This window comes from Electrophorus electricus, chromosome 16 (genome assembly GCF_041902795.1).
Source record: "Electrophorus electricus isolate QZ-2024a chromosome 16, ASM4190279v1, whole genome shotgun sequence".
NCBI classification, from domain to species: domain Eukaryota; kingdom Metazoa; phylum Chordata; class Actinopteri; order Gymnotiformes; family Gymnotidae; genus Electrophorus; species Electrophorus electricus.
Window position 1 is genome coordinate 2,421,451 of NC_137512.1, and position 24,869 is coordinate 2,446,319.

Here is a 24,869-nt window from a genome sequence, read left to right on the forward strand (position 1 = left end):
TAAGTTCTGAAGGCATGTTTACTTAAAAGCTTTATAGAAGCTGTTCTTTAGAGTAATTGCTATTAGATATTTAGCTATTTGAACTTTTTAATTTTTCCCATTGTGCTCATCTAACTTACATTTATTTTGAAGCTCTGGCTCAATCTTTGGGGTCTTACCAACCATCATTTGTCTCAGTGACAGCAGGAGAAGCTGTTACGCTTAGCTGCACATTTTCAGACAATGACCACAGCAGTTTAATGGTTTGGTACAAACAAAGAATGGGAGCGATGCCTCAGGAGGTGGTAAATATATTAACAAATGAGGCTAAAGTCGCACCTGAGTTCCACAGTTCCGGGATCAAACTGGAGAGAATCTCGAGTGGCATTTCACTTACAATTCCTCATATGAAAATCAGTGATGAAGGAATGTACTTCTATGGAATGTCTACCTGGAAAAAAGTTACATTTTCCATGGGAACATTCTTAACTGTGAAAGGTAAAACAACACAAACCCCTAATTCAATGTGTTTAAAGCCATGCAGGTAGAAATTTTAACTGGAGAATTTTCTATTATTCTTAGAAAAATGTGATTTTACAAAAGACATTTTAATTTTGATGATATTAGTTCTGCAATAAGACTGTTTTGCTTATTATTTTTATCTACATTTTGTTATGTATAAAATATTCATCTTCAGTAAATAAATGCAGAGTTGATGGCATGCTCTGATGTACCTTAATGGTCCAAATATGTATAAAATTATTTACATCCTTTCAACTAGGTTGTGCTCATTTAAACATATCGGCGGTCCAAAGTCCAGTGTTGGGGAGGGTTCCCCCAGGAGAGTCAGTGTTTCTGCAGTGCACCGTCCTCTCTGAGAGGAGAACAGCAGAACTCCGAGTGCTCTGGTTCAGAGCTGCTGCAGGAGACTCCCATCCTGAAATCATTTACACTCATCACAACAGCAGCCATCAGTGTGAGATCAGCTCTTCTCCACACAGCTGTGTGTACAACTTCTCCAAGAGTGTCCTCAGCCTCTCTGATACTGGCACTTACTACTGCGCTGTGGCCACCTGTGGCAAGATCCTTCTTGGAAATGGGACGACAGTAGATTTGAGTAAGCATCTAAATACTTTTTGTTATTGTATGAAATTCTTAAAATTCTATATTCATTGGTCATGTGATGAAATACAGTCACAGTATTAAATATAAGGCTAACATTAATGCAGTGTTGTGCAAACTGAAGTCGTTAAATCCATCATTCTGTTAATTAGCAGCACTGAGCTGTTCAGTGACACCAAAGACTATTTTGTTCAATTGGTTTGATATTTACAAACAGATTAAGATCACGTGTGGCCTATTTGTGTGTTTGCAGATTATTTATGATTAATGTGTTAGAGCTATCTCAGATTTTTACCTTGACACTACCACAAGAATAGTAACACTTCATGCTGTTTTGTGATCATTCCTTTTCTACAGCCAAGACTGTGAGTCCTGCAGTGATCTGGCTGGGAACAGCTTTGGGAGCTTGTGTAATTGTGATCTTTGTTCAAGCCATTTTAATTTGTAAATGGAGAAATTGTCGACCCAGCAGTGGTAAGTGTTCATTAAAATAACTGAATATGCCTTCTCCGTTTGAAAAAAAAAATGATATGTGACATTTTAGAATTATATGTATTTTAAGAACCATATATTTAAATATGTCAATAAAAAACAATGTGCAATGTTTTATTCAATAAGGTAAAATATATATTCACTACACATAGTGAAACCAGATAGATGTTTGTTTGTTTTTTTGTTTTTTCCTCCAGAGAAACAAAGCACTGCTACAGTGAGAAAAATCAATCAGGTATATCTTATACATTGTAATTTCATATTTTGTAATATTTTTTTGTGGAAATGTGTGCGAATGCTCTGGTCTGCTCTTATCACTTTAAAAGCATTTAAAAGCAGTAATGTTATGCTATGTGAAACTTGTTTTGCTCAAGTTTCAGAGGTAGCATGGAGATAAAAGTGGTCGGTCAAAAGTGAAATATTTTTGTGAAAAAAATAGAAAGGAACCTTGAGGAGCTCAACTCCACTCTCTGCAAGTTCTAATCCCAGAAAAACACAATGCATGTTCAAACTGACAGCAACAATTACAGTGAGTAAAGGAAACATGCATTTATAATTACAGTTACAATATTTATATGGCAGGAGAAAGTTTAATTGTAGAACTAAATTTTTTATAGTACAGCTGAATCTAGTTGTAGTCCCCTTTGTAATGAAGGAAAATATATAAGGGTGTTAGGTGAAGTGGGAACCTCACAACGTTCATGTTCTGTAGCATGCAAGTAATAAAACAACAGACATATGTGCCATTTTTGTGATGCACCATTCTGCTTACTGAGCTGATTAAGCATATTAATGAAGGACAACACCCAGCTATTTCATCTAGCTCTTTCACCCAGATCATATGGCTGGAGTGCACATGGATGGATAAGCCTGCTTGTATGTGAACAGACCTTTAAAATGACTTGTAGATATGCCCTCCAGACCCTGCGACAGGTAACAGCAAAGGCACAGATTGGTGAAACGTCCCGATGAAGGCACAACCTAAGTCTGTTTGTGTTCATTGCAATAGGACCATGATAGTGTGGAGCTGAGTTATGCTGCCCTGCGTTTTAACAAGAGGAAAACTGGAAGAAATCACAGGGAGAAAGAACAGACTCAAGACTGCATGTACTCTGACATCAGATGTCCTACTGTTACTGACCAAATCTTATTTGATTAAATCTCTTTGCCCTGCTGATGAGCATAATTTACAAATTTAGCAAGTACTGCCTTTACACAGCACCAGTTCTGCTTCACAGTGTGTAAAATGTTTTAATTTTTATTTGGGAAAATATTGACTAGAAATATTTAAATCCCATGCATAGTCTCCGTCCACGTCTATAATTTGATAATTTGCTTGTTTAATATGCAGACATCAATGACATGCACATGCATTCCTTTCCTTAATCAACACAGGCTTTTGCAATCACAGTGTTCAGCACAAACAGACTGAGAGTCGGTGCTGGATTCTTAAATATGAAGCTCTATTTGCTGGTAGTGAGATGATGGTAAAGTGATAATGTGACTGCTTACACATGCCCGAGCATTCAGTGAGCTTAAGCTAATGATGTGCTCTTATCTGTGCTTCTGATCCTTCTGCACACTCTACTGAAAAATGTATGTACAGATATAAGGGGCAAATGACTGATCCTAAGAAATGTAAATGTAGGATCGAAAAATCAAATTGTGCTCTGTTTATGACAATCTCACCCTGAGGCCACACTATTAATAAATCTTATCTTGTTTTCAAACATGGAGGAACTGCTCATGTCACAATAAAAATAATAAATTTATTTCATAGATCATTCTTTTGAATTGTCTGTTTGTTATTCTATTTGGTGGGTGGGTGGTGGTTGTTGCGGACCTAGGAGTAAGGTTATGAACCAAAGAAAAAACAAACAAACAAACAAAAAAAAACAACACAATTTACACCGCTTTCTGAATTATTATGCAAATTATATTTTTATCTGATTTTCATAAATGGTCAATGCAAATGACAGTCAGTATAATTTTCAAGTCATTAACCGTTAGTTTAAATCAAATTTTATTGAACAAACCTCCTAATGATAACAGTATTTTTTCAAAAATAAAGAAACTCAAAATGCACTGTTCCAAATTATTATGCACAACAGAGTTTCAAAACATTTTATAGGTTGTAAAGAACTGAAAATGGTCATTTGTTGAACTTGCAGCATTCAGAGGTCACATTTACTGAAATCAAAAGCCGTTTCAATAAAAAACAACAGGCCAAGTTACATGTTAACATAACATCCCTTCTTTGATATCATCTTCACATTTCTTGCATCCATTATACTTGAGTTTTTGGAGTGTTTCTGCTTGAATTTCTTTGCAGGATGTCAGAATAGCCTCCCAGAGCTGCTGTTTTGATGTGAACTGCCTCCCACCCTCATAGATCTTTTGCTTGAGGATACTCCAAAGGTTCTCAATAGGGTTGAGGTCACGGGAGGATGGTGGCCATACCATGAGTTTGTCTCCTTTTATGCCCATAGCAGCCAATGACACAGAGGTATTCTTTGCAGCATGATATTGTCATGCATGAAGATAAGTTTGCTACGGAAGGTTCTTCTTTTTGTACCATGGAAGAAAGTGGTCAGTCATAAACTCTCTATTCTTTGCCGAGGTCATTTTCACACCTTCAGGGACCCTAAAAGGGCCTACCAGCTCTCTCCCCATGATTCTGGCCCAAAACATGACTCTGCCACCTTCTTGCTGACGCCACAGCCTTGTTGGGACACGGTGGCCATCCACCAACCATCCACTACTCCATCCATGTGGACCATCCAGGGTTGCACGGCACTCATCGGTAAACAAGACTGTTTGAAAATTATTCTTCATGTATGTTTGGGCGCACTGCAACTGTTTCTGCTTGTGAGCACTGGTTAGGGCTAGCAGAAAAGTAGGTTTATGCACAACTGCAAGTCTCTTGAGGTTCGCAGGACTCTAGAGGCACCAACAGCTTCAAATACCTGTTTGCTGTGTTGTAATGGCATTTTAGTAGCTGCTCTCTTAATCCCATGAATTTGTCTGGCAGAAACCTTCCTCATTATGCCTTTATCTGCATGAACCCGTCTGTGCTCTGAATCAGCCACAAATCTCTTCACAATACGATGATCATGCTTAAGTTTTCGGGAAATAGCTAATGTTTTCATACCTTGTTCAAAGCACTGCACTATTTGACATTTTTTGGCAGCAGAGAGATCCTTTAGCTTTCCCATATTGCTTGAAACCTGTGGCCTGCTTAATAATGTGGCACGGCGTTCTTAAGTAGTTTTCCTTTAATTGGGCTCACCTGGCAAACTAATTATCACAGGTGTCTGAGATTGATTTCATTGATGCAAAGAGCCCTGAGACACAATACCATCCATGAGTTTAAGTGAAAAACAAAAAGTTAAATCTTTATGACACATAAATCCAGTTTGCATAATACTCTGGAATGCGGTGTAGACTCGCCTATACTGAAATATTAAACAGCTATCCTAACTCGACTGGAACAACAGAAAGAACAACAACTGAAAATGTAGGTATGTGCACATTCTACCCAGACCTCCCTCCTAGGAGATACAGGGGGAGCTGACACCTCACCGGGCAACAGACCACAGAAGTACAGTGCAAGATGAGAGACAGTCAAAACTAGAAAGCAGAGTGTATGCTTGGACGGTAACAATACTAGCAAAGTCACAACATTGCAATGCTAGCAAAGGTAACAAGGTTACAGCATGTAACAGACATGCATAGTGTTGTCCAAAGATAGTGTTGTACAAAGGTACAGGGCATTTTAAAGAAAAAACTACAGACAAAATAATCATTCATAACTTATGTGACTGCGCAGGGCAATATACAAAGCAGGATACAAGTGTCACTCTGAGATTTTAGGGAAAATGAAACAACAGCACAAACAAACACAAATATATATGCATCTGTACTAAAAAGCAAATTACTCTTGAAATCTAGGCTTCTGTGATCACTTTTTAAAGCAAAGAGACAATAAAATCTACTTTCTTGACTGGTCTGTTTTTGAGGAATCCAACCTGCACTGTCCTGCACCGTCAGCCTGACAGCCTGTTAGGCTTTATTTATTGACCATGTTTTTGTCCTGGTCAATAAAACACAGTGTCAGCTCTTAGTTCATCTTGGGTTCATCTTGCTTGAATAACTTCACTACTGAAAAATTAGCAGGTACTTTTATAAAATGTGTATTTTATATCACTTTGCACTTTATAGACTGAAATTTATTTGTATTTATTCAGGATTTTATGTAAGGACCATGATCATTTTAAAAACGTGCATGCTTTAGAATATTCCATAATATTATAACATAAAGAGGCATAAATGATAATACTGTACTTTATACTGTTACTAATACTGTTACTGTACTTTCTAAACCTTGATTACTAATCTCTAGATTATTTGCTTTGGACTAAATTTGGTTCACATTTTTTTTCTTTATTAATCTGAATCAGTTCCAATTTACAGGTCCGGTTCAGCCTATAGAACATGCAAAGCATCTCGAATGAAAAATCACGACCTTTCGCTACTTTACTAAAACATCCTAACAACACATTTTCATAGACGGCACACAACCTAATCTTCTTTTAATTCTACATCAGCAATCTGGGGCTTCATAACATTGTGGATATTCTTTATCTGTCACCCACTTTTGAGCACAGTGGTTCTCTAAGACAAATGTGGCACAACCAACAGAAACACAACATACCTTAAAGATGAGAAAGCAGAAGAATGGAGAGAAAAGATTTAGAGATTACAGAGTTACACAGCACCTCCTTTACAACACTGAATGTGCCAGTAAAGAGATAATGTATCCAGACTTCATTTAGGATTATAGAAGGGAAGAGACCTAATAATCTAGATGATAGTCAGTAAGACCTGAACGTTTCACTTCAGAGTACATGATGTATTCAGGCTGTCCTCTCTTCACCTGCCCTCTTTTGGTTTTCCTCTCATTGAAATGAATGGCAGCATAATTAAGCTCTTCAGTATCATGTGGCTGTGGAAATGAACATTGTTTAGTGAACATTACTGTCATTCGTATCCTTATTTAGAATATGACTACTAGTCTCAAACACAGAGACAGTGAGTTGCCTTCTCCTCCTCCTCTACAGCAGTGCAGTGTTGCATGTCTCATACATCTCCACCACAATAACTTCATGCATGTGTGTCAATGATTCCATAAATAGACTACAGCTATAAACTATTTCAGCTCCACAGATATGAAACAGAGGAAGCTGAGCTGAGCCAGAAACATTCTTAGTAAAAGATGTCATAGATTTAAATTGATAAAAGTCAGTAAATTGCTTTTTAAGATTTACAGATCTTAATACTGTTTTTGATTAGACTAATATTATAGTAGCTCATCATTCTGCTTTGTCTGCTTTGTCTGAAACAAAGCAATTAAACAAATATTCATAATGTGAGATACAGCATATTTTATCACGGTAGACCCACATCACTAAATAGAAATCCTTACTTTCAAATCTGGACTTTTCTAATATGGGGTGCATGTCATTTTATGCTAATTAAAAAAAGTAGCTAATGTAACATCTACTGTTGTCATGTCTATGATTGGCTAGTTGCTAAGCATTATATTTATATATTTAATGGCTTGAAAACACAATTGCATAAGTTGTACCTGACTGGTGGTTTTCTCCATCACACTACCTTGTTGAGGTCTCGCTGTGGTTAGGGAAAGAATACAGAATTAAATGTTATTGGATCAGAGAACATTACCTGTATGCCAGGTTTGTTGCAAAATTCTTATCAATAATTTCAATATTTCTTAAAGATAAAAATAGTATGAAGTCATGAATTAGAATAGGCTGAGCCCCCTACCCTTTATGAACACTTACCATTGCCGTGTTCAGAGTTTTTCATCTTACAAATGATTATAGCTTGAGCAATGATAACAGCCGCACACACTCCCAGCACTGCTCCAAGACAGATCACTACAAGATTTACTGTAAAATAATTTTTATAAATATTAAGTTGAATATAAAATTAAAGTGAAATTAAAGTGTTATATATAATAATTTTGTTTTTTTTTAATTTTTTCAGATAATTATTCTCCAATATAAGCCTTGAGTTGACAATTCCTTGGGGAACTGACTCTAATGCTGAAATTTGACACACTAATGTGGATTACTCTTGATAGGCTGATGAATATAATACAAATACTGTACAATCTTAGTTTTTCTTGGTGATATTCGGATGATTGTACTAGATTTTTGTGACTTGCGACTATCGTACAGAAACTTGAATGATATTAAAAAAAAACATTGATAATCATTTTATTTAAAGATAAAAGAAAGATACTTGCTTGACTGGTCTGTTTTTGAGGAATCCAACCTGCAGTGTCCTGCACAATCAGACTCTGTTAGTTTGGCTTTTTGTCCTCATCAATAAAACACAAACAGTGTCAGCTCTTAGTTCATCTTGGGTTCCTTCACATGCTTGAACAACTTCACAACTAAAGAATTAGCAGGTGCTTTTATAAAATTTGTATCTTATATCACTTTGCACTTTATTGACTGAAATTTCTTCGTGTTTATTCAGGATTTTAATTCGCTTCTTCATAAAACATCTGTAGTTTTGATATTAAAACAATAAGTGCTTGGTGCTTTAGTTATAATCCAGTGTTAAGAAGTTTAAAATAAAACATTTAATTACCTGTTACACAGCCAAATGTAGCAGAGGAAAAGTGAACCGTTGTTGCATTTGGTATTTCACAGAAATAAATTCCTTCATCATGTGTCGTAGCATTTTGAATAGTCAAAACATTTGTGCTATTAATCCATGTGATAGTAAATCTGGAGTTGTTTCCTACTTGCTGAGGCTCCTGGTTCAGTCTTCGCTTGTACCAAATGTAAACAGCATCACTGGATATCATTTTCAATGTACAGTTAAGAGTGATATTTTTCCCAGGTAAATTTATGACTTCTTGTTTAGCAGCGTTTGTAGTTTGAATAGGACCTATAAAATTAAAACCAGTCAATAATGAAAAAAATGTGGACAAAAGTTCATCCAAAGCAAATAATGTATATTGATTATTAATCCAACATCATAAAGTACAGTAACAGATGTATTTATAAACACTGGTAAAGATTTGGAACCGTACATGTCTTGTAGCTCAAAAATATAAGTATCCAGACTGGTATCATTATTGCAGAGTAACGCTCAGACCTCAGAAGAGACGATTTGAAAAAAAGCAACTGACAAACTAATTAAACTTCATGAGCTTTCAGGTCTCATGACTCAAAACCTCATTGGCTGGCGAAAGTCACGTGGTCCTGTTCTGTCCTGTATTCTTACAACCTTTTTTGGCAACCTGCAGTGTCTGATCTCTTTAAAACATGTTGAGCCCAACGTCTATATAAATTAAAGTAACAGACCACCACTGAAAGAAAGGGGTGATTTGAGAATAGTGTTTATAGTATTTAAATTTGCTCTAAATCTTTTTTTTAATTATTATTATTTATTTTTTTCTTTTTTATACAGTTCAGATTATTTGAATGCAGATTCTTTTTGGCATTTTTGGACCTGGTGGAACATGATTGGATAATGCTGTACCACAGATGTTTGCAACATCTCACTGCCACATCTTTGCTTATGGAATTTGGTTTTAGGGTTTTTAAACTAAATGTAGCTGTGAAGGAATTATAGGAAGTAGCTGAAAGGACTAGTGTGGTGGAATTTTGAATAAACAGCAAGTCAGATGTGATTAAAAGAGTAATTTAATAAAGAAAATAAGACATACAAAACACAACTGTGTGAGAGCTAATGCTCTAAAGCAAAGGCTCTAAAGGGGTAGGCTGGCTCTGCTCCTTATACCTAAACTTCACATCCCGGAAGGGATGTCCTTTCATCCTATTTACCCGTTTCCTGCTCTTTATCGCGCTAAACACTTTTGCACATACCAGGATGCTCTGTTGCACCAGGACGGACACAGTTTGCTAGTTCCTCTTTATCAGCATTAGTCGCACGACACATGCAAGATCACGAAGCAGCTGATTCAGCAGTCGTTTTGTTCACACAATATACAAAGACAGAATGTGCAGACTAAACTATTCATATAGGATTACATAGAGAAAGGATTAACATGATTATATATGAATCACATGATAATACATGATCGAATAATAATTTCCATCACACTAGTCAGTGATTGTGGGTGAGGAGAGTACAGGCTAGACAGGGAAATGCATAATGCAAATAGAACCAGTGCCACTGAACATGTATTAAATGTATTAATGAGGCTGCACAAGGCCTTAGTCACTGTGGAGACCAGCATGGAACTGCTGTGTTTGGGAATACTTGGTGGTGTAGTTCATCACATCTATATGAAACAGTAAGCACTGAATAGACATTAACAGTGTCAGTGTGGCTGGGTATGACTTTAGTTTCTGGGGAGACCAGTGATGGATTTTATAGTTTATGAAGTGATTGGCTGCATGGGGGCAGTACAGTAGCTAAATGTATGTAGAGTAACACTGTGTTTGCTGGAGGTTTAGAGTGTAGAGCTCACATGGAACTGGTGGCACTGATCACACATTAATAGTGTCAGTGGGGCTGGGTGTGGCTGAAGAAAATAACTTACATGTGTTGTGGAATTATAACCTAAGGAACCAGGATGAAGCTGGCAGTGAAAAATTAAAAGTTATATCTTGGAAATCAGAATAATCGCTAGAACACAACTAACAAAAGGCCCAGGTCTTTTTTTCCCCTTTTATAATCTGTTTGGCCACCAGAGGTCATTTGGGCTCTGTTAACCTTTGACCATTGAGAAGCCGTACCTTTTCCATAAAGAGTTTGGACAAATTTGTAGTGTATTTCTCAGTTACTTTTGGTGGCTGTGGCTCCTCCCACATCCTGACCACTTCCCCTTTTATGCCCCTCCTCCCAAGAAAGAGAAGCTCTATTCTGACTGGGGGACTTTTCCTGGTTTGCTTCTGTGCCAGATAGGTTTTAAACACACTTACACTCATCCAACCCAGAGTAGGACTCCTAGAAACGTGGATGAGACTCATGTTACTTACTTATACTTACTTGTATGTGTGTGTGTGTGTGTGTGTGAGTAAATGTGCATGACTCTCTTGCTGTGACAGCTCTAAGGTTTGTGAGCCTGAAGCACTCAAGATTTAATAACACATTTGTCAGGAGCAGAGTATAAGTGTCTTCATAATGTAATATCTATATTACACAGACAAGATTATTTAGGCAGATTATGTTGCTGTGTTTCAATCTCCTTGTAAGTGTGCTTACTATTTTTTATTGTTATGGGTCATAGTGTTTTTGCAGAAATTTTTTGGTATCTGTCATTTACAGCCATTTTGGTGTCTGCTAGTACAAGCTTAATATAGGAGCTCCCATGTTACTGGAAATGTATTATTGTAGCACTGTTTTCTTTTTGTATGTATTTCATAACACTGAGCATTAGAATATTTTGGTTAAAAAAGTTTCACCTCTGTATTGGCCTATAGGAAGTGTATTATCAGACACTATCAGTCTAAACTTGTGGGTTTTTTCCTATGTCTATATTCACAGTGACCACAAGGTCTAAAACTGCGTTCTCGCAATAAGGTGATAGAACTGGTTTAGTGGTTTGAGTGGAGCACCTCTGGCCAAATATAATCCAACCAGCACCCCTCCACCACCCTGTTTCGGGTGAGAGATCATTATCTGCACTTCTATTTCCTATAGAGTAGCAAGAACAACCAACAGCAAATCAGGCCCCAATCACATTTAGAAGTGGTGCTCAGATCTAATAATTAGTATACACATAGTTATGATGTTGTTCAACATTGTTTTTCTTTAATAGTTTCTTTTTATTTGCCCAGAGGTTGTGAATAGTGTACATCTCATAAAGCACAATATAATGTTTTAGTCTCACTGCTTGGCAGTGACAATTTATTAAAGGCAGAGTCTTTAGAGGAAACCAATACTCAAAGGGATGTATACACTCCCAGTTTCGGTACGGGTACACGGGTTCCAGGGCTGTGAGCCCTACAGAAGGGAGTTTCCTCCTCGAATGAGGTCACCTGCAGGTATGTTGCGTGGGCTGGCTTGCTTGAGCCTAGGCGATACCTCCTGGGCAGAGCCTTGGGCGGCATCATAGATGCCGGAGGCTCGTCGTTCCCAGAGACAATAGACTGAATGTCAGATGCAGTGAGTGAATCCCCATAGAGGACCTCCTCCACCTCCATTGGGGGATCATCATTGTACCAGTCCCGTTAGGCCGACGTGAGTCTGTATGACCCCATCAGGTCCGTACCTGGACCACACCCAGGGCACCCCCCAACTCCCCCAGTGGCAATCTCCCCTGCTGTGGGAGTCAGGAGTGTTCCCAGGAATATGGAGGGCTTCCCTGCGAGGGCTGTGGGAGGGCGTTTCTGTCCTTTCCTACCCTTCCTTTGTTTACTTCCTCTCCCAGGCATCCTACGTCGGTCGGTGGTTCTGTGACCAGGTGGTTCAACAGGATACGGAGACGAGCCGCATAAACAAGAATACACGTTTTATTTGCACATATAACACATTCGACATATCACGCAGACTATTGGGTTCAAACAATACAGACATATAAACGATAACCATTTATACACGTATACTAATGACACAATGAGGAGCAGGTGTGAGACACTGGGAGGGCGTGGCCACATTGACGAACACACACCCACACAAAGAGACGTTCGGGGGGAGGGGCCATACCGTGACACCTTCCTCTTTCCCTCAAGAACTCAATTTATCATTTTTGTTTATATTGAATTAGTAATATTTAATTCCTCATCCCTGTTATTAATGTAGATCTGATTGATTTATTTATATGATTTTAAATACTTTACACAGCATATGTTTCTGAAACAGCAATTGTATCTGCTAAGTTTTGGGAAAATGTTGCTCTAAACACTGTAAGGCCTCAGCCATTCCACGTTTATTTATTTCCCCAACTAACCTGCTCTCCTCATCCACAACCACTGATTAGTCCTTTCAGATACTTCTGATAATTCCTTTACAGCTGCCGCTAGTTTACAGATTCTAAAACAAAATTCCACAAAGATGTTGTGGAGTTACAGATGGGACCAGCAAAACAGATCTTACAAAGACTTCTACAATTCATAATCCTAACATAGACTTCCATAGTTCATAATCCCAGAATATTATTCTTGTTGTTTTGTTTTTTACTTTAAAATTAAATATGAGACAACATACACAATAAAACCTTTTTAAGATAGTCTGGCTGTTGTCATATTTTCAATAGTGTTCCATAAAATAGTGAACCCCACTGTGTTACAGCATTAGCCAATCACATACCATCTGGCATGGTTTGGTTTTTGAGTGACTCTGCTACTGGCTATAAAAAGGTCCACTCCACTCTAACACTACCATTAACAATCTGAGCTGTAGAAAGAAAGAAAACTGAATAATAATAATAATAAAACGAAACCTTCTGAGCAATTTTGTACATGGAGAGTTCCACCCAATAGAGCCTACCAGTAGTGGAAAAGGGTCAGGAACCCCAAAAACAGCCAAGTCAAGCAAGTATCTTTGTGCCTCTTTGCTTTAAATAAAGTGATCATCATAGAAGCTTTCTCTTCTATAACAGCCACAAGTGTTTTATAAAGGAACAGCCTTTCTCATAAAAATATATTTTGATCTCTAACTCTCCAAGGCTATTTACATTAATAAATTATTTTAAATTAATTCATATTTGCTAACTTACCTTATGCCCACATTCATACATGTGTTTGTGTGTGTGTTCATATAATATTCATTAATTTAGAAAATGACACACAAGTTATTCAAATAAAGTTAATTTAGATTAATAATAATATTTACAAATTCACAGGCCCTTAACCTTTACTCTGAAAACTTGGCCATGTTATTATCAGAATAGAAACATAAGGGTCAGGGGTTGGCTTGTGTTGGCACTTGTGTCGTACAACCTAAGTACACTTGGGCATGCATGACAATAGAGACAGGGATTATCCACATATACATCAAGTGTAAACACAAATTATCTGGACATATGTCTGTGTTTGTTGTTGAACTGAGCCATGTACAGACAGACAATGTTTTCTCTCTCACAGAGCAGACGGGAGAGTGTGGTGTGTCTGAACAGGGCCTGATTTTGTAGGATGAATTAAAGGTGTCTCCATCTGAGAACTTTGATTTTGTGAATGATGGTGTAGTTGAGAATGACTGATTTATCAGTGAACCAAATGAGTTTGCCTGTTTTGTGATATAATTGGCCTGCACTCAAACAGGCCAGAATCTCACATGGGTGTACTCATTTTGTTGATGCCCTGTTTTCTGCATCTTGTCCTCAGAGACCTGTAATGCAGCATAACAGACCTCTTTAGTACCAGGATCCTTTTCACACAAACAAGGGAAGTTGTGTTGCAGCCCAGTAGGTAGCAAAGAAAAAAGTGCAACTCAACTGGGTGAATTTGGTTAAATGAAAACTGATCCAGGTACAGTGAAACAAGCATACAGTAGCATACCTGGCCTCGTGGTCTCTCTCCCTCTTTGATGTTGTCTGACTGGGTTGTTTTGCCTTGAAAGTCATGAAAAAGGGAAACAGATGTCAGATATTCTACCAAGTGATAAATCACTGACAGGTTTGTTGACCTGAATTAACTCACATTTGCAGCACTTCCTTGTCCAGCTGCTGGAGCAAACAGTGAGATTCCAGACTACAGACACAGCCAGTGCCAGACCCATGCTAATGACCAGCACACCATGGTGGTAGTGAATATTTACAGCATGCAACAGACATGCATAATGAAGACAGTGTTGTACAAAAGTAGACCGATGTGTATAACCCTTAATATCCTGCTAAATATTACACATATATAACAAAGCTTTAACCAACACTCTACACTCTTAATTTATCTTAGTGTCCTTTACATGGTTAAACTAGATTTTTCTGCATAAGGCAATTCCTTCATAAAATACATGTGCCTATCATATAGAACATTGAAGGGGAGGCTAAGATGCCGTTTTGCTGCAGCAGATGACACATTGTGTTTATTCTCTTGAACATTAAGATTTACCTTGACATTTTCAACAGTAGATCCACATAAGCACCTATGGATACATATTACTCATGTTTTAGGTCTAGGTCAGAGTGCTGATGAATTGTATTGAGAGTGACAGTTATAATGTAAAATGTTCAAAAATGGAACATTCAGAAATGTTATTTTATGAGAATTCTATGTCTAAATACTTACAGTAAAGCAGTAACAGCTCTAGGAGAACTTTCTACCAGGTGAGCGAATAGTACATAGTGTTTGCAGTCACATACACTAATAGCTACTGCTGTGTTTTTTTTTATATTTCATTTAACATTCTATTACTTTTTGTTCTACTTTCTCATATACATAGCACTGAGCTAAGATCGAATCCAGATTAGACTGATTTAGTGCAGAATTTTAATTTCTCATTTTGTGTTGGCTACGTTTACTGCTTTACACATTCTGCTACCAGGAGTGGGGTCTGCCAGTTAGGATAGTTAAATCAAAATATCTCATGAAAATACAGAACTGGTGAAGATCAATATTTCAGACATGAAGGACAAAGGTCTGCAGGGTGTCCACAGACATCAGAGCAGACAGTTTGTGTTCTAATTACAAGTCAAAGATCTTGTGCTCCTTTAGATTTTTTCATACTGGGTTCCATCTGCATATCTGAATCTTCTAATCATCTCTCCATCAACCAAGAGTATGCCTCCAGCATAACCAGGATACCCTTCTAACTTGTTTTTGAACAACTGTGGGATTTCTTAAGGTCTTAAAGAAATGTAAATTTGGACTGAAAACCTTACGCAATGTCACAAGGATCAGGTGATGAGAGTGATGCTCTAGATGGTGCAGGTGGTCAGGTTGAAGGTTCAGTGGATGATTTGCAAACACAAATGCAGGAGCTGAGTAGAAAACAAAATGAAATTATGACAGCAAATGTCAATTTAAGTCAGAGGTCAACATCGTGAAATGTGTATGTACCTAGAGAGTGCCATATTCAACCGTTTAGTGGTGACCTTATTATGGATGGGAGGTCAGTATGTGAGTTCATTAAGGAGGTGGAATGCATTCTGGGGGTTAGAGACTATGGATGATCATGATGATTTGTTCATCTCGTTGATATGGGGTCCATCCTTAGAATAGTTGAGGTTACACATGAGTCTAAACAGCCAAATGATCACTTATTTAAGATTTAGAGACAAGTGTAGTATCTCATGACTGCTGTGCATGTTCTGTGCTCGTAAGCAAGATGGAAACGAAGCCATCCATGACAATTCTCATGTTCTCTCCTTTGTCAAAAATACTGAATTCTGTCACCAAGCAATCACCAGATGTAGTGTGAAATACTCAGCTGCTACTCAGATCAATTCATACAGGGTGTAAATACAATTTTCCTAGACAGGGAGCTTTGAAGGTTGTCAGAGGCAAACCTCAATCCACTCTCACTGAAGGGTATGATGAAGCCAAATGACTTGGTCATTTGAGGACTGCAAAGCCAGTAACAGAAAAGTAAAGAGTAGAAGCTACTGAAACTACATCACCTGAGAACACCCAGTGCTCCACATACCTGACAAACAGGATGTGACAATAGAGATGTCATGGTTGGTCCCTCCTCGCTTCCATGGTTTCACTGTCTTGTGTATTTTAGTTCCATCCCATACTTTCATTTTCTCTGCCCCTCATTTTTTCCACACCTGTTCCTCGTTTCTAGTCTTGTTAAGTTGATGTATTTAACCCTATCTTGTTCCCTGTGTCTTGGCTGTTCATTGAATGTCTGAATGGATGTATGTTTGGATGTTTTTGAAAGTCTGTATCTGTATGTAGGTGAGCAGAACCATTGTTTTGTTGATTCATGTCTGTTTATGTAATTCCTAGCCTCCTTGTTATAGCCTGCTTCTCCTGTTTACCCTCGTGTGCTTTTGTTTATCATGTGTCCTTGTACTCTCTGTATCTGTAAACTGACCGGTAAACTGATCGGTAAACTACTTTGACGACTACAACTTTGGATTTTTTCCTAATAAATCTCACTCTTCTCCGCACATGCATCCGCCTCCTTAAAGCTCACTGTTTCAAGATGTAATTTTCAAACAGCAGCAGAACAAAGTTATTGGAGCTATTGATAAATTGACCAGTGCAGTATGTGACCTTACCCTAAATTTTTTTTTTTTTAAATGAAGGAAGGGGAACAGGTGAGAGGTCAAGAGCACAGCATTGGTCCACTAACGATGGGCAGCCTGTAGGTGCAGAGAAGCAGGAGACATTGTTAAAGTATACTCACAGGCCCCATGCACTGAAAGATGAGTCCTCTCCAGTGTCAACAGCTCAGGGAAATGATCCGCCCCTGCTGCTGTGAGCCAGGCAATGTGAGTGAACACCTCGATGTCCATCTAAACTGAAATGAGACGCAGCTGGTTGCTTCAATGTGTGGTAGGGAAATGTCCAGTTGTGGATCTAAAAATTGGTAGGGTAGCAGTGTCCTGCATATTAGACACTGGTAATCATGTGAGAAGCATTGTTGAGAGTTTCTTCAGAGAAAATCTCTGTGGGCAGAATAGACAACATCAGAGTGGTTAAAGATTCCAACTGCCAATGGGCTGGATATACATACGTAACATATCTTAAATCAGATGTTGAGGTAGTAGACATAAACTTACCTGACTGTGGATTTATGGTTATCAAAGAACCTCCTACCAGCTTTCTAGTGTTTCACAGACGAGGGGTCTGTGTGACCTGCTCCGTGCCCATCGGCACTCGGGCCACCAAAGTTACTCAATGACCAACCACCACAGAATGCTATTCCCTCGGCAACTAACGGACTTCCCAGAGGAAGAAGTCCCAAACTGCTGCCTGGATCCCAGGAGATTGGGGAGAGTACTGTGACAACTGAACCCCCGCCAATCCCGTTGGTCATTGTTCTTTTCCAGGTTTAACTTCAGGATTATGTATCATCCAGGACCTTGCAATACGAAAGCTGAAGCTCTATCCTGCGTCACATTGTGTGGTTCACTTAACAGTCTCTGGTCAAAGAATGTAGCTTAAAAGAGAGATTTTCAATTTCAAAATTAAGCCATTGATAATCAAGCATAATAATTTGCTTCCTTTTCAGACCACAGATGTGTCATTTTATCTGAAATAAGATGGGCTTACGCTGAATGATGAACGTGATGTGAAAATTGTGTAATTAACAATTTCCTAAAATATTGTACAAAAATACTGTGTAATGAGAGTATTTGTTACTTTACAAAGCTGTGTGTGCATAAACTTTACACATGTGCTAATTACAAAGACTCTAGATTATATTACAGATCTATGTCCAACAGGTCCAGGCAAATCAAGTGTGTCCTCAAGACAAATGGTCAGACCCTCTAATAACCATCCAACAATCAAACATACGATACACAGCATGGAGCAGAAGCAATAGTTTAGTGTGACCTGTGAGCGTGGAGGAGGGATGGTTAATAGTGAGTGGGAGGTGTGAACATGGGGGTCGAAACAAATGAAGTGTTGTTTTGAGATTAGCCAATTAAAATATCTAAATAAATAAAGAAGAAAATCAAGATATACTGAGTGTTACCTACTGAGTTTTGAATATGCTAATACTGTGCTCATGATAGCAACCACTTAGACATCTTAGACTCATAATTATAAATTCATTATTTACTGCAGCACTAATCCTGCACTGCATCTGGTAGTGTATGTGAGTGTCTTAAGGGTTTGTGTTGCTATAGCACTTTTTTAATTTTTAATTTTAATGTTCAGTGTTCATGATCTAATTATAATGGTTTCATTATGGAATGATTAAACCTTTTTTTAATATTTACCTAAAGTAACAATAACCATTTCTGTATGGACATTGCTCTAGTGTTTATGTAGACATAAACAGCTGTATTCTGTTTTTACAGTAGTCATACTTACTGTCATTCACAGCTGTCTAATCATACTAAGATACAATACGTATCATATTGAGAAATGGAAAAGAAAACTTGGATTTGTGTAACATATTTCAATGCATGATATATTAAACTGCATATTTTATATTTGTTTACATCTTTAAAATATATTGGTTGGGATTGCAATCCATTTTCAATTTTATTTCAGTTTAAAGTATTCACCTGTAATTTGTCATCAGTTTGGTTTTAACACTTTGTTATACATAAACACATGGCCTGATTTACAACTCTTGTCTGTAACAAAGCAAATCAACATACATTCATGTTAATCTAGTAGTCTTTGTTGTATATGTACATGTATGTTAATTTAGTAGTCTCTGTTGTATAAGTACGTGTATATTAACATAGTAGTCTATGTTGTATATGTATGCATATGTTAATCTAGTAGTCTCTGTTATATATGTACCTGTATGTTAATCTACTAGTCTCTTGTATATGTACGTGTATGTTAATCTACTAGACCCTGTTGTATAAGTATGTGCATATTAATCTACTGGTCTTTGTTGTATATGTTTGTGTATGTTAATCTACTAGTCTGTGTTGTATATGTACGTGTATGTTAATATACTAGACCCTGTTGTATATGTTTGTGTATCTTAATCTAGTAGTCTGAGTTGTATATGTACATGTTTGTTAATCTACTAATCTCTGTTGTATATGTTTGTGTATGTTAATGTAATAGTCCCTGTTGTATATGTTTGTGTATGTTAATCTACTAGACCCTGTTGTATATGTACATGTATGTTAATCTAGTAGCCTCTGTTGTATATGTATATGTATATGTATATGTATATGTATATGTATAAGATGAACTGGGAGATTTTCAGACATATCCCAAAAAGCAATTATTTCTGGATAAATATTATAATAATTATAAATGTAGCCATTTCACAGAAGCTCAATAATAATCTGACCACTGCCATTTAATTGAGCATTTCTAAATATACATTAAACAAATGTGCATGCTAATTTTAGAAAATATTGTTTACATTTTACAATTTCGTACCAATACATTAAGTGGAGCTCAAATGTAACCATGGAAGCTGGAAGCTTACAGCATTCTCTGGTAGGTAAACCAACCAATCCAAAGGGAGATAAAACAATAAACACTTTTGGCTCCAATAACATGACTTATTAGGGTTATCTTTTTAACCAAATGGTTTTGAGAATCTGTGTGTGTTGGTATCATTACATCTTTTATGTTCATGCTTAAGGCCAGCTAACATGGCTAGAAAATGACTGTGTTAAATGCATGGCATTCTGTGTTATGGGCTATGCTTTTGAAGTTATTGAAGGGGCTACCAGTTACTGTTCGTCTGGTTCGTAATAAAAAGATTACTCTTGATTAGTAGTCATTCTTGAGTCCTGAAAAAAATTCCTATTAGACCACCACTGGCAAAAAAAGTAACTGTCATGAATCACTGTGATTATAATTCCAAACTCTACAAATGAAACATAATGTAAATCTTAATTGTAATCTTAACATAAAATCCAGGTTCTTATGAAGTCTCCACAGTTCCATGCACATAACATAGTGCCACTCGGGAGTTTGACAGAGCAAAATTTATAACACTGGGATATTAAGGCTTATTATTTTGTGGGTATTTCTAATTGCCCTCTGCCACACACACACACACACACACACACACACACACACACACACACACACACTAAATAGTCCACTAGTCATCATGTATCTCAGGAAGTGTTTTATTTTAGCCCAGCAAATGTGAATACAGAAAATATGTGGTCTAGAACAACTTATTTCAGGTGACATTCAGGCACGTTCAGTACACTAGAATACTGGATTTGATTTTACACAATAACTAGAAGGGGTTAAGTATGTACTGTGATATGTTACCTTTAATCCCCAAATAATGACATTTTTAATGAAACTACCTTTAATGAATGTCCATGGACTTAACCAAAATTGACTTGTGCAAATTATTGTTGTTTTTTTAATTGTTTTTTATATCCCCAAACATGAGCAATATGTTGTTGCAAAGATGGATGACAGATGGAGTAAACTGAGGGGCATCCTGTATTCTAGGCTGCAGATGAGAGGGAGGGTCCTTGCTAACACAGCTAGTCAAGGAGCCTCCTGTGGGGGAGTGGGACCTCGGGGCACAGAGAAGAGAAGCACATAGTCTGGCTGTGTTAGAAAGAGTCTCTCTCTCCTTTTTTCTTTTTGTTTTTAAGCACTTTTTATTACACTGCCCTCTATTGACTGATGTGAGGAACTGCAACTGAAGTCCTCCTGAGACACTATGCAGCTGAATTGGACATCGTATGGGAGGAGATACTATTTGCACAGTCACTCAGAATTTTAGACACAAAAGGACTTGTAAGTATATGGTGTGAGTGTAAGGCTTTTTTGTCCTTTAACTAATGGCTGTTTTTTTTATATGAGCATTATGGAAGCCATAAGATGGAAAACATTTTTACAGGGGTTCTTGCAGTATGCTCAGTTGTGAAAATCGCAGTGCTATTTTTGATATCCTGAATAGGAAAAACATGTATCTGAATAGTGTGTGAACAGTGTGCGTGTGCGTGTGAGTGTGATCCTGACATATTTCTAGTTCTGAATGCAGCAAAGTTTAAAATAAACAACTTTATGGTAGTCTCATATGCCATGAGACTAGAAACAATTGTGAGGACATATGATAGTAACACAAAAGCATCCGGTTGATTCCTTACCCTGAGGAATCAGCAAGAACTAAGGCAGTGGTTAAGGCACTTGACTATTAATCAGAAGGTTCCGGTTCAAGCCCAAACACTGCCAGGTTGCCACTGTTGTGTCCCTGAGCAAGACTCTTAACCAGTTGTACTCGGTCAGAATGGTAAATTTGCTTTTGATAAAAGCGTCAGCCAAATGCCGTGAATGAACTAGGAGCTGAGTAAAGCCCTTTCAAGCACCCCTGTCTGTGGAAGCTGAAGTTCACTCATAAACCGGTTTGTTATGCTGCTGAGAGTGTGATTCTGCTGTCCTCATCTGTACGTGTCCAAGGCCACAAAGGTTTTCAGGGATGGATGGCCTGGTGCACCGGGAAATGCTTTTGGCGCTGTCTTTATTCTCACTTTTACTGTCATGGGGAATTGTCACTCTTCCTCTGTGATATATGTGCATTTATTTCAAAGGACGTTCATGTATGGTCAGAAGGAAGGATGTTTATTCAATTCAGCACAGCTTATGCAGCACTATTAACAGACATTGAGGCAATATATGCTTTACAATATCCAGGTGTAGACCTCTAACAAGCAAAAGGTAGTAGTGGTGGGAAAAATTTCCTGTGGGGATTAAGGCAGAAGCTTTGGGAAGAGCCAGACTCCAAAGGGGAAAGCCATCTTCGTTTGGGAATACTGGACAGTAGCATTCATAAACCAACAAATCCTAACAGAACAATAACTCCACAAATCTTGGGAGGAGGAATTGCGGTACTCTATATTCACTGTAGGTAATATACATAGTATATAGACATATTTATTTGTCTGTGATTTGTACCTAAAGTGGCCTTGTCTGTGTTGTTCAGTAGGATGGTCATGTTCAGTAGCGTGGTCATGTTCAGTAGGATGGTCATGTTCAGTAGCGTGGTCATGTTAAGTCAGGTGTCTTGGTGGCTGGCACTCATGCTGCTTGCTTCTCTCATGTTCTGTCTTCTTATTCCTCATTTTGTTGGCCTCCGCTTTCATCTCAGCACACGCCATGACAAATATCTTATACTCCTTATAGTACAGGATCTGGAGATGATCAAGTTTTGGATACAGTTTACCATAAGCCCACCACAGACACGGGGAAGCTCACCCAGTCCAACTAGGCCACTTGTTTGCCAATACTAGAACACTTAGGTTTTGCTCCCCGTGCATAGTAGTTTTTATTTGTTTATTTGTTTGTTTTTGGAGGGGTGGAGAACAGGGTAAGTGTTCACCAGGATGCTCTACATTTATTTCTTGTCAAACTCTGTTGCAAGTATATACTGTATATCAGATGTTTTTCCCCTTCAGCTGTACCTCAGGGATGTCTAATTCATCGATGATTCTGTAGAGAACGTTGCCTGTCACATTGAAGAGGAAACCGAACGCCTGGAGCTCGGCCCGTCTGATGCTGCCACTGCCCTGAGTGTCCAGCAGCTCGAAAATGTGTGCTGAGTGGTGATGCATGAATTCCCTCTCCACACGGTACTGCTCCAGACACAAACACAGAAGGCTGATTCATAAGATGTCACGTCAGATATTATAATATTATATCAAGTAACAGTGGCTTGATATAGCCAACATATTGTTATTTCTATCTCTGCTTATTATTCCAGCATTGTTTCTAGATGCAGCTCTACAGTTGCACTGATCAGACTTACATATGGTTGAATAATGCCCATGTACTTGAGAGCCATCGTCCTCACGCTCACGTTGGTTGATTTTTACCCATAGACTTTAATGGCTTTTGGTAGTCAACATTATGTCTGTTCAAAAAAAACACCCCTTTCTACTCTACTACATGAGATTAAATATATAGAGTATATATAGATGGAAGGCGATTTCCGCTCCTTGTTCCTCTGTTTCTAGTGGCATTACATGGAGGTGCTGCTGTTCTGGTACTTGTGGGAATGAGTGCAGGGCTAGCGAGACTCTCCTGTACCTCGCAGCACAGCAGGATGCAGGCCAGCAGGTGGAAAGCCTCAAAGCTGATCTCTCCACTCGCACTCCAGTCCAGCAGGTCAAAGGTCATCATAATCTGCTCCTTGCCCAGGTCGCTCACATGTCTCATGAAATGGTAGAATTGCACATCTGGAGGCAGGATGACAGTCAGGCCATGCATTTAGGCAGAACAACAACTACAACAAATAGAATGCGTGTGCTTGTATTTTGGGTTCAGTCACAATCATTTTTAAGACCGATTTCGTGCTAATTGCTAATTGCTCAGATCAAATTACAAAGTTGTTCATGATTTGGCGTGAGCACACTGTCCCACTGGGCACACGCAGCAGCTACCGTGTCCTTCACATATCGTACACATGACATACAGCGGTATCTTCATGCTATTGTTCCATACAAATGTTTACAAATAGATTATTTTGGATGATAATACAAAATAATAACAAGAAGGAAAAGAAGAGCAAGTAGAAAAGATACGAGATGAATCTGCAATCTTAATAAGGATCGTACCATTCAAGGTGTTTTTCTTATGAGCATCCAAATTTTGGAAATAATCAAATAATATTTGAACGTTTCTCACTGAAAGGAGACAATAGTCAGTGTCAAAATCCAAATACGTTAACATAACCCCATCCTTTAACTTCATTTTTTGGCATATCAAGCGCAGCAACGCCGGACTTTACACGGTTTTACAAACACCAACGCCGGACTTTACACGGTTTTACAAACACCAACGCCGCACTTTACACGGTTTACCGACAGCAACATTGGTATTTACACGGTTTACCGACAGCAACGCCTGATTTTACACGGTTTTACAGACAGCAGTATCGGTATTTACACGGTTTACAGGCAGCAGTATCGGGCTTTACACGGTTTACTGACAGTTACAGTAGTACATATATTTTTAAAAACGTGGCAGGTTCTATTACATCACGAAGGAATCAAGTAATTATGATTTATGTCAAACAAATTAAACCCAACACCATCACCACTGGTTTATTAACAGGGATCCTATTAGTAGGGATAAAATACTGAATTATGTAGGTTAATTCAAGTCAACACGGGGGATGTTTCCTTAGTATGCTGTGATCTGGCATGACCAAAGATAACCGTAGGGGCAAAAACATGTAAATGAAACTGTTAAGCAATATTAGCAATATTACTACGGCACTGCTCTCAAAACAGAGAAACAAACAAATACTCATCCGACGCGGCAGGAATGCAGGATAAAGGTATCTGCCTCCGAAAAAAAGGGAGCGAAAGTATATGTTAGTCCGTAATTGATAATGCTGGGTGATTTGCTTCAGTTCCAGCAGTCTGGGAGTCACGGTAGGTTCTCATGTAACTTAATATATATTTTACTTTGAACAACGCAGAGAAAACGAAAGAGCACACAGCGAAACTGCCCTTGAAGACAGTAACTCTTCAAGTATTTTTGAAGCAATAATCTAGATATAAAATGTCAGTGAGGGTGGAATAGATATTGGCCAATTATCATGTCTTTCAATGCATGTACTGACATGCAAAACGTCGCTGTGGGAACAAGGCAAGGTGTTCCAGTTGCTCAACCACTGGGTGGCAGTATACACGCTAAACTGAAGCGCACACTTGTGTGTGTTGTATGTTAATTTTGAGACGCAGCGCC

At 38.1% G+C, this 24,869-nt stretch overlaps 2 protein-coding genes across 6 annotated transcripts in view; one reads left to right on the forward strand and one right to left on the reverse strand.

Moving 5' to 3' along the window:
* Positions 1–24,869, reverse strand: part of LOC118242262 (EF-hand calcium-binding domain-containing protein 9-like) — an 85,352-nt gene that overhangs the window by 45,687 nt on the left and 14,796 nt on the right. For 3 of the 5 annotated variants that reach the window (XM_081698762.1, XM_081698761.1, XM_081698760.1), the window contains exons 4-6: positions 23,205–23,353; positions 22,580–22,750; positions 20,671–22,309 (exon numbers count right to left, since the gene is read on the reverse strand). The exons of 1 other annotated variant lie outside the window; for it this stretch is intronic. In XM_081698762.1, coding sequence (XP_081554888.1) covers positions 22,169–22,309; positions 22,580–22,750; positions 23,205–23,353 — 461 coding nt within the window. In that variant the 3' untranslated portion in view covers positions 20,671–22,168. Of the gene's footprint in view, positions 1–20,670; positions 22,310–22,579; positions 22,751–23,204; positions 23,354–23,731; positions 23,868–24,869 lie in introns of those variants that run through there. One more of the 5 variants, XM_081698759.1, reaches the window with a different exon arrangement.
* LOC118242257 (uncharacterized) lies at positions 270–3,236 on the forward strand. The gene is made up of 5 exons (XM_035531977.2): positions 270–477; positions 761–1,096; positions 1,459–1,575; positions 1,791–1,828; positions 2,603–3,236. The coding sequence occupies exons 1-5, from the start codon at positions 270–272 to the stop codon at positions 2,750–2,752; spliced, it is 849 nt and encodes a 282-aa protein (XP_035387870.2). The 3' UTR covers positions 2,753–3,236.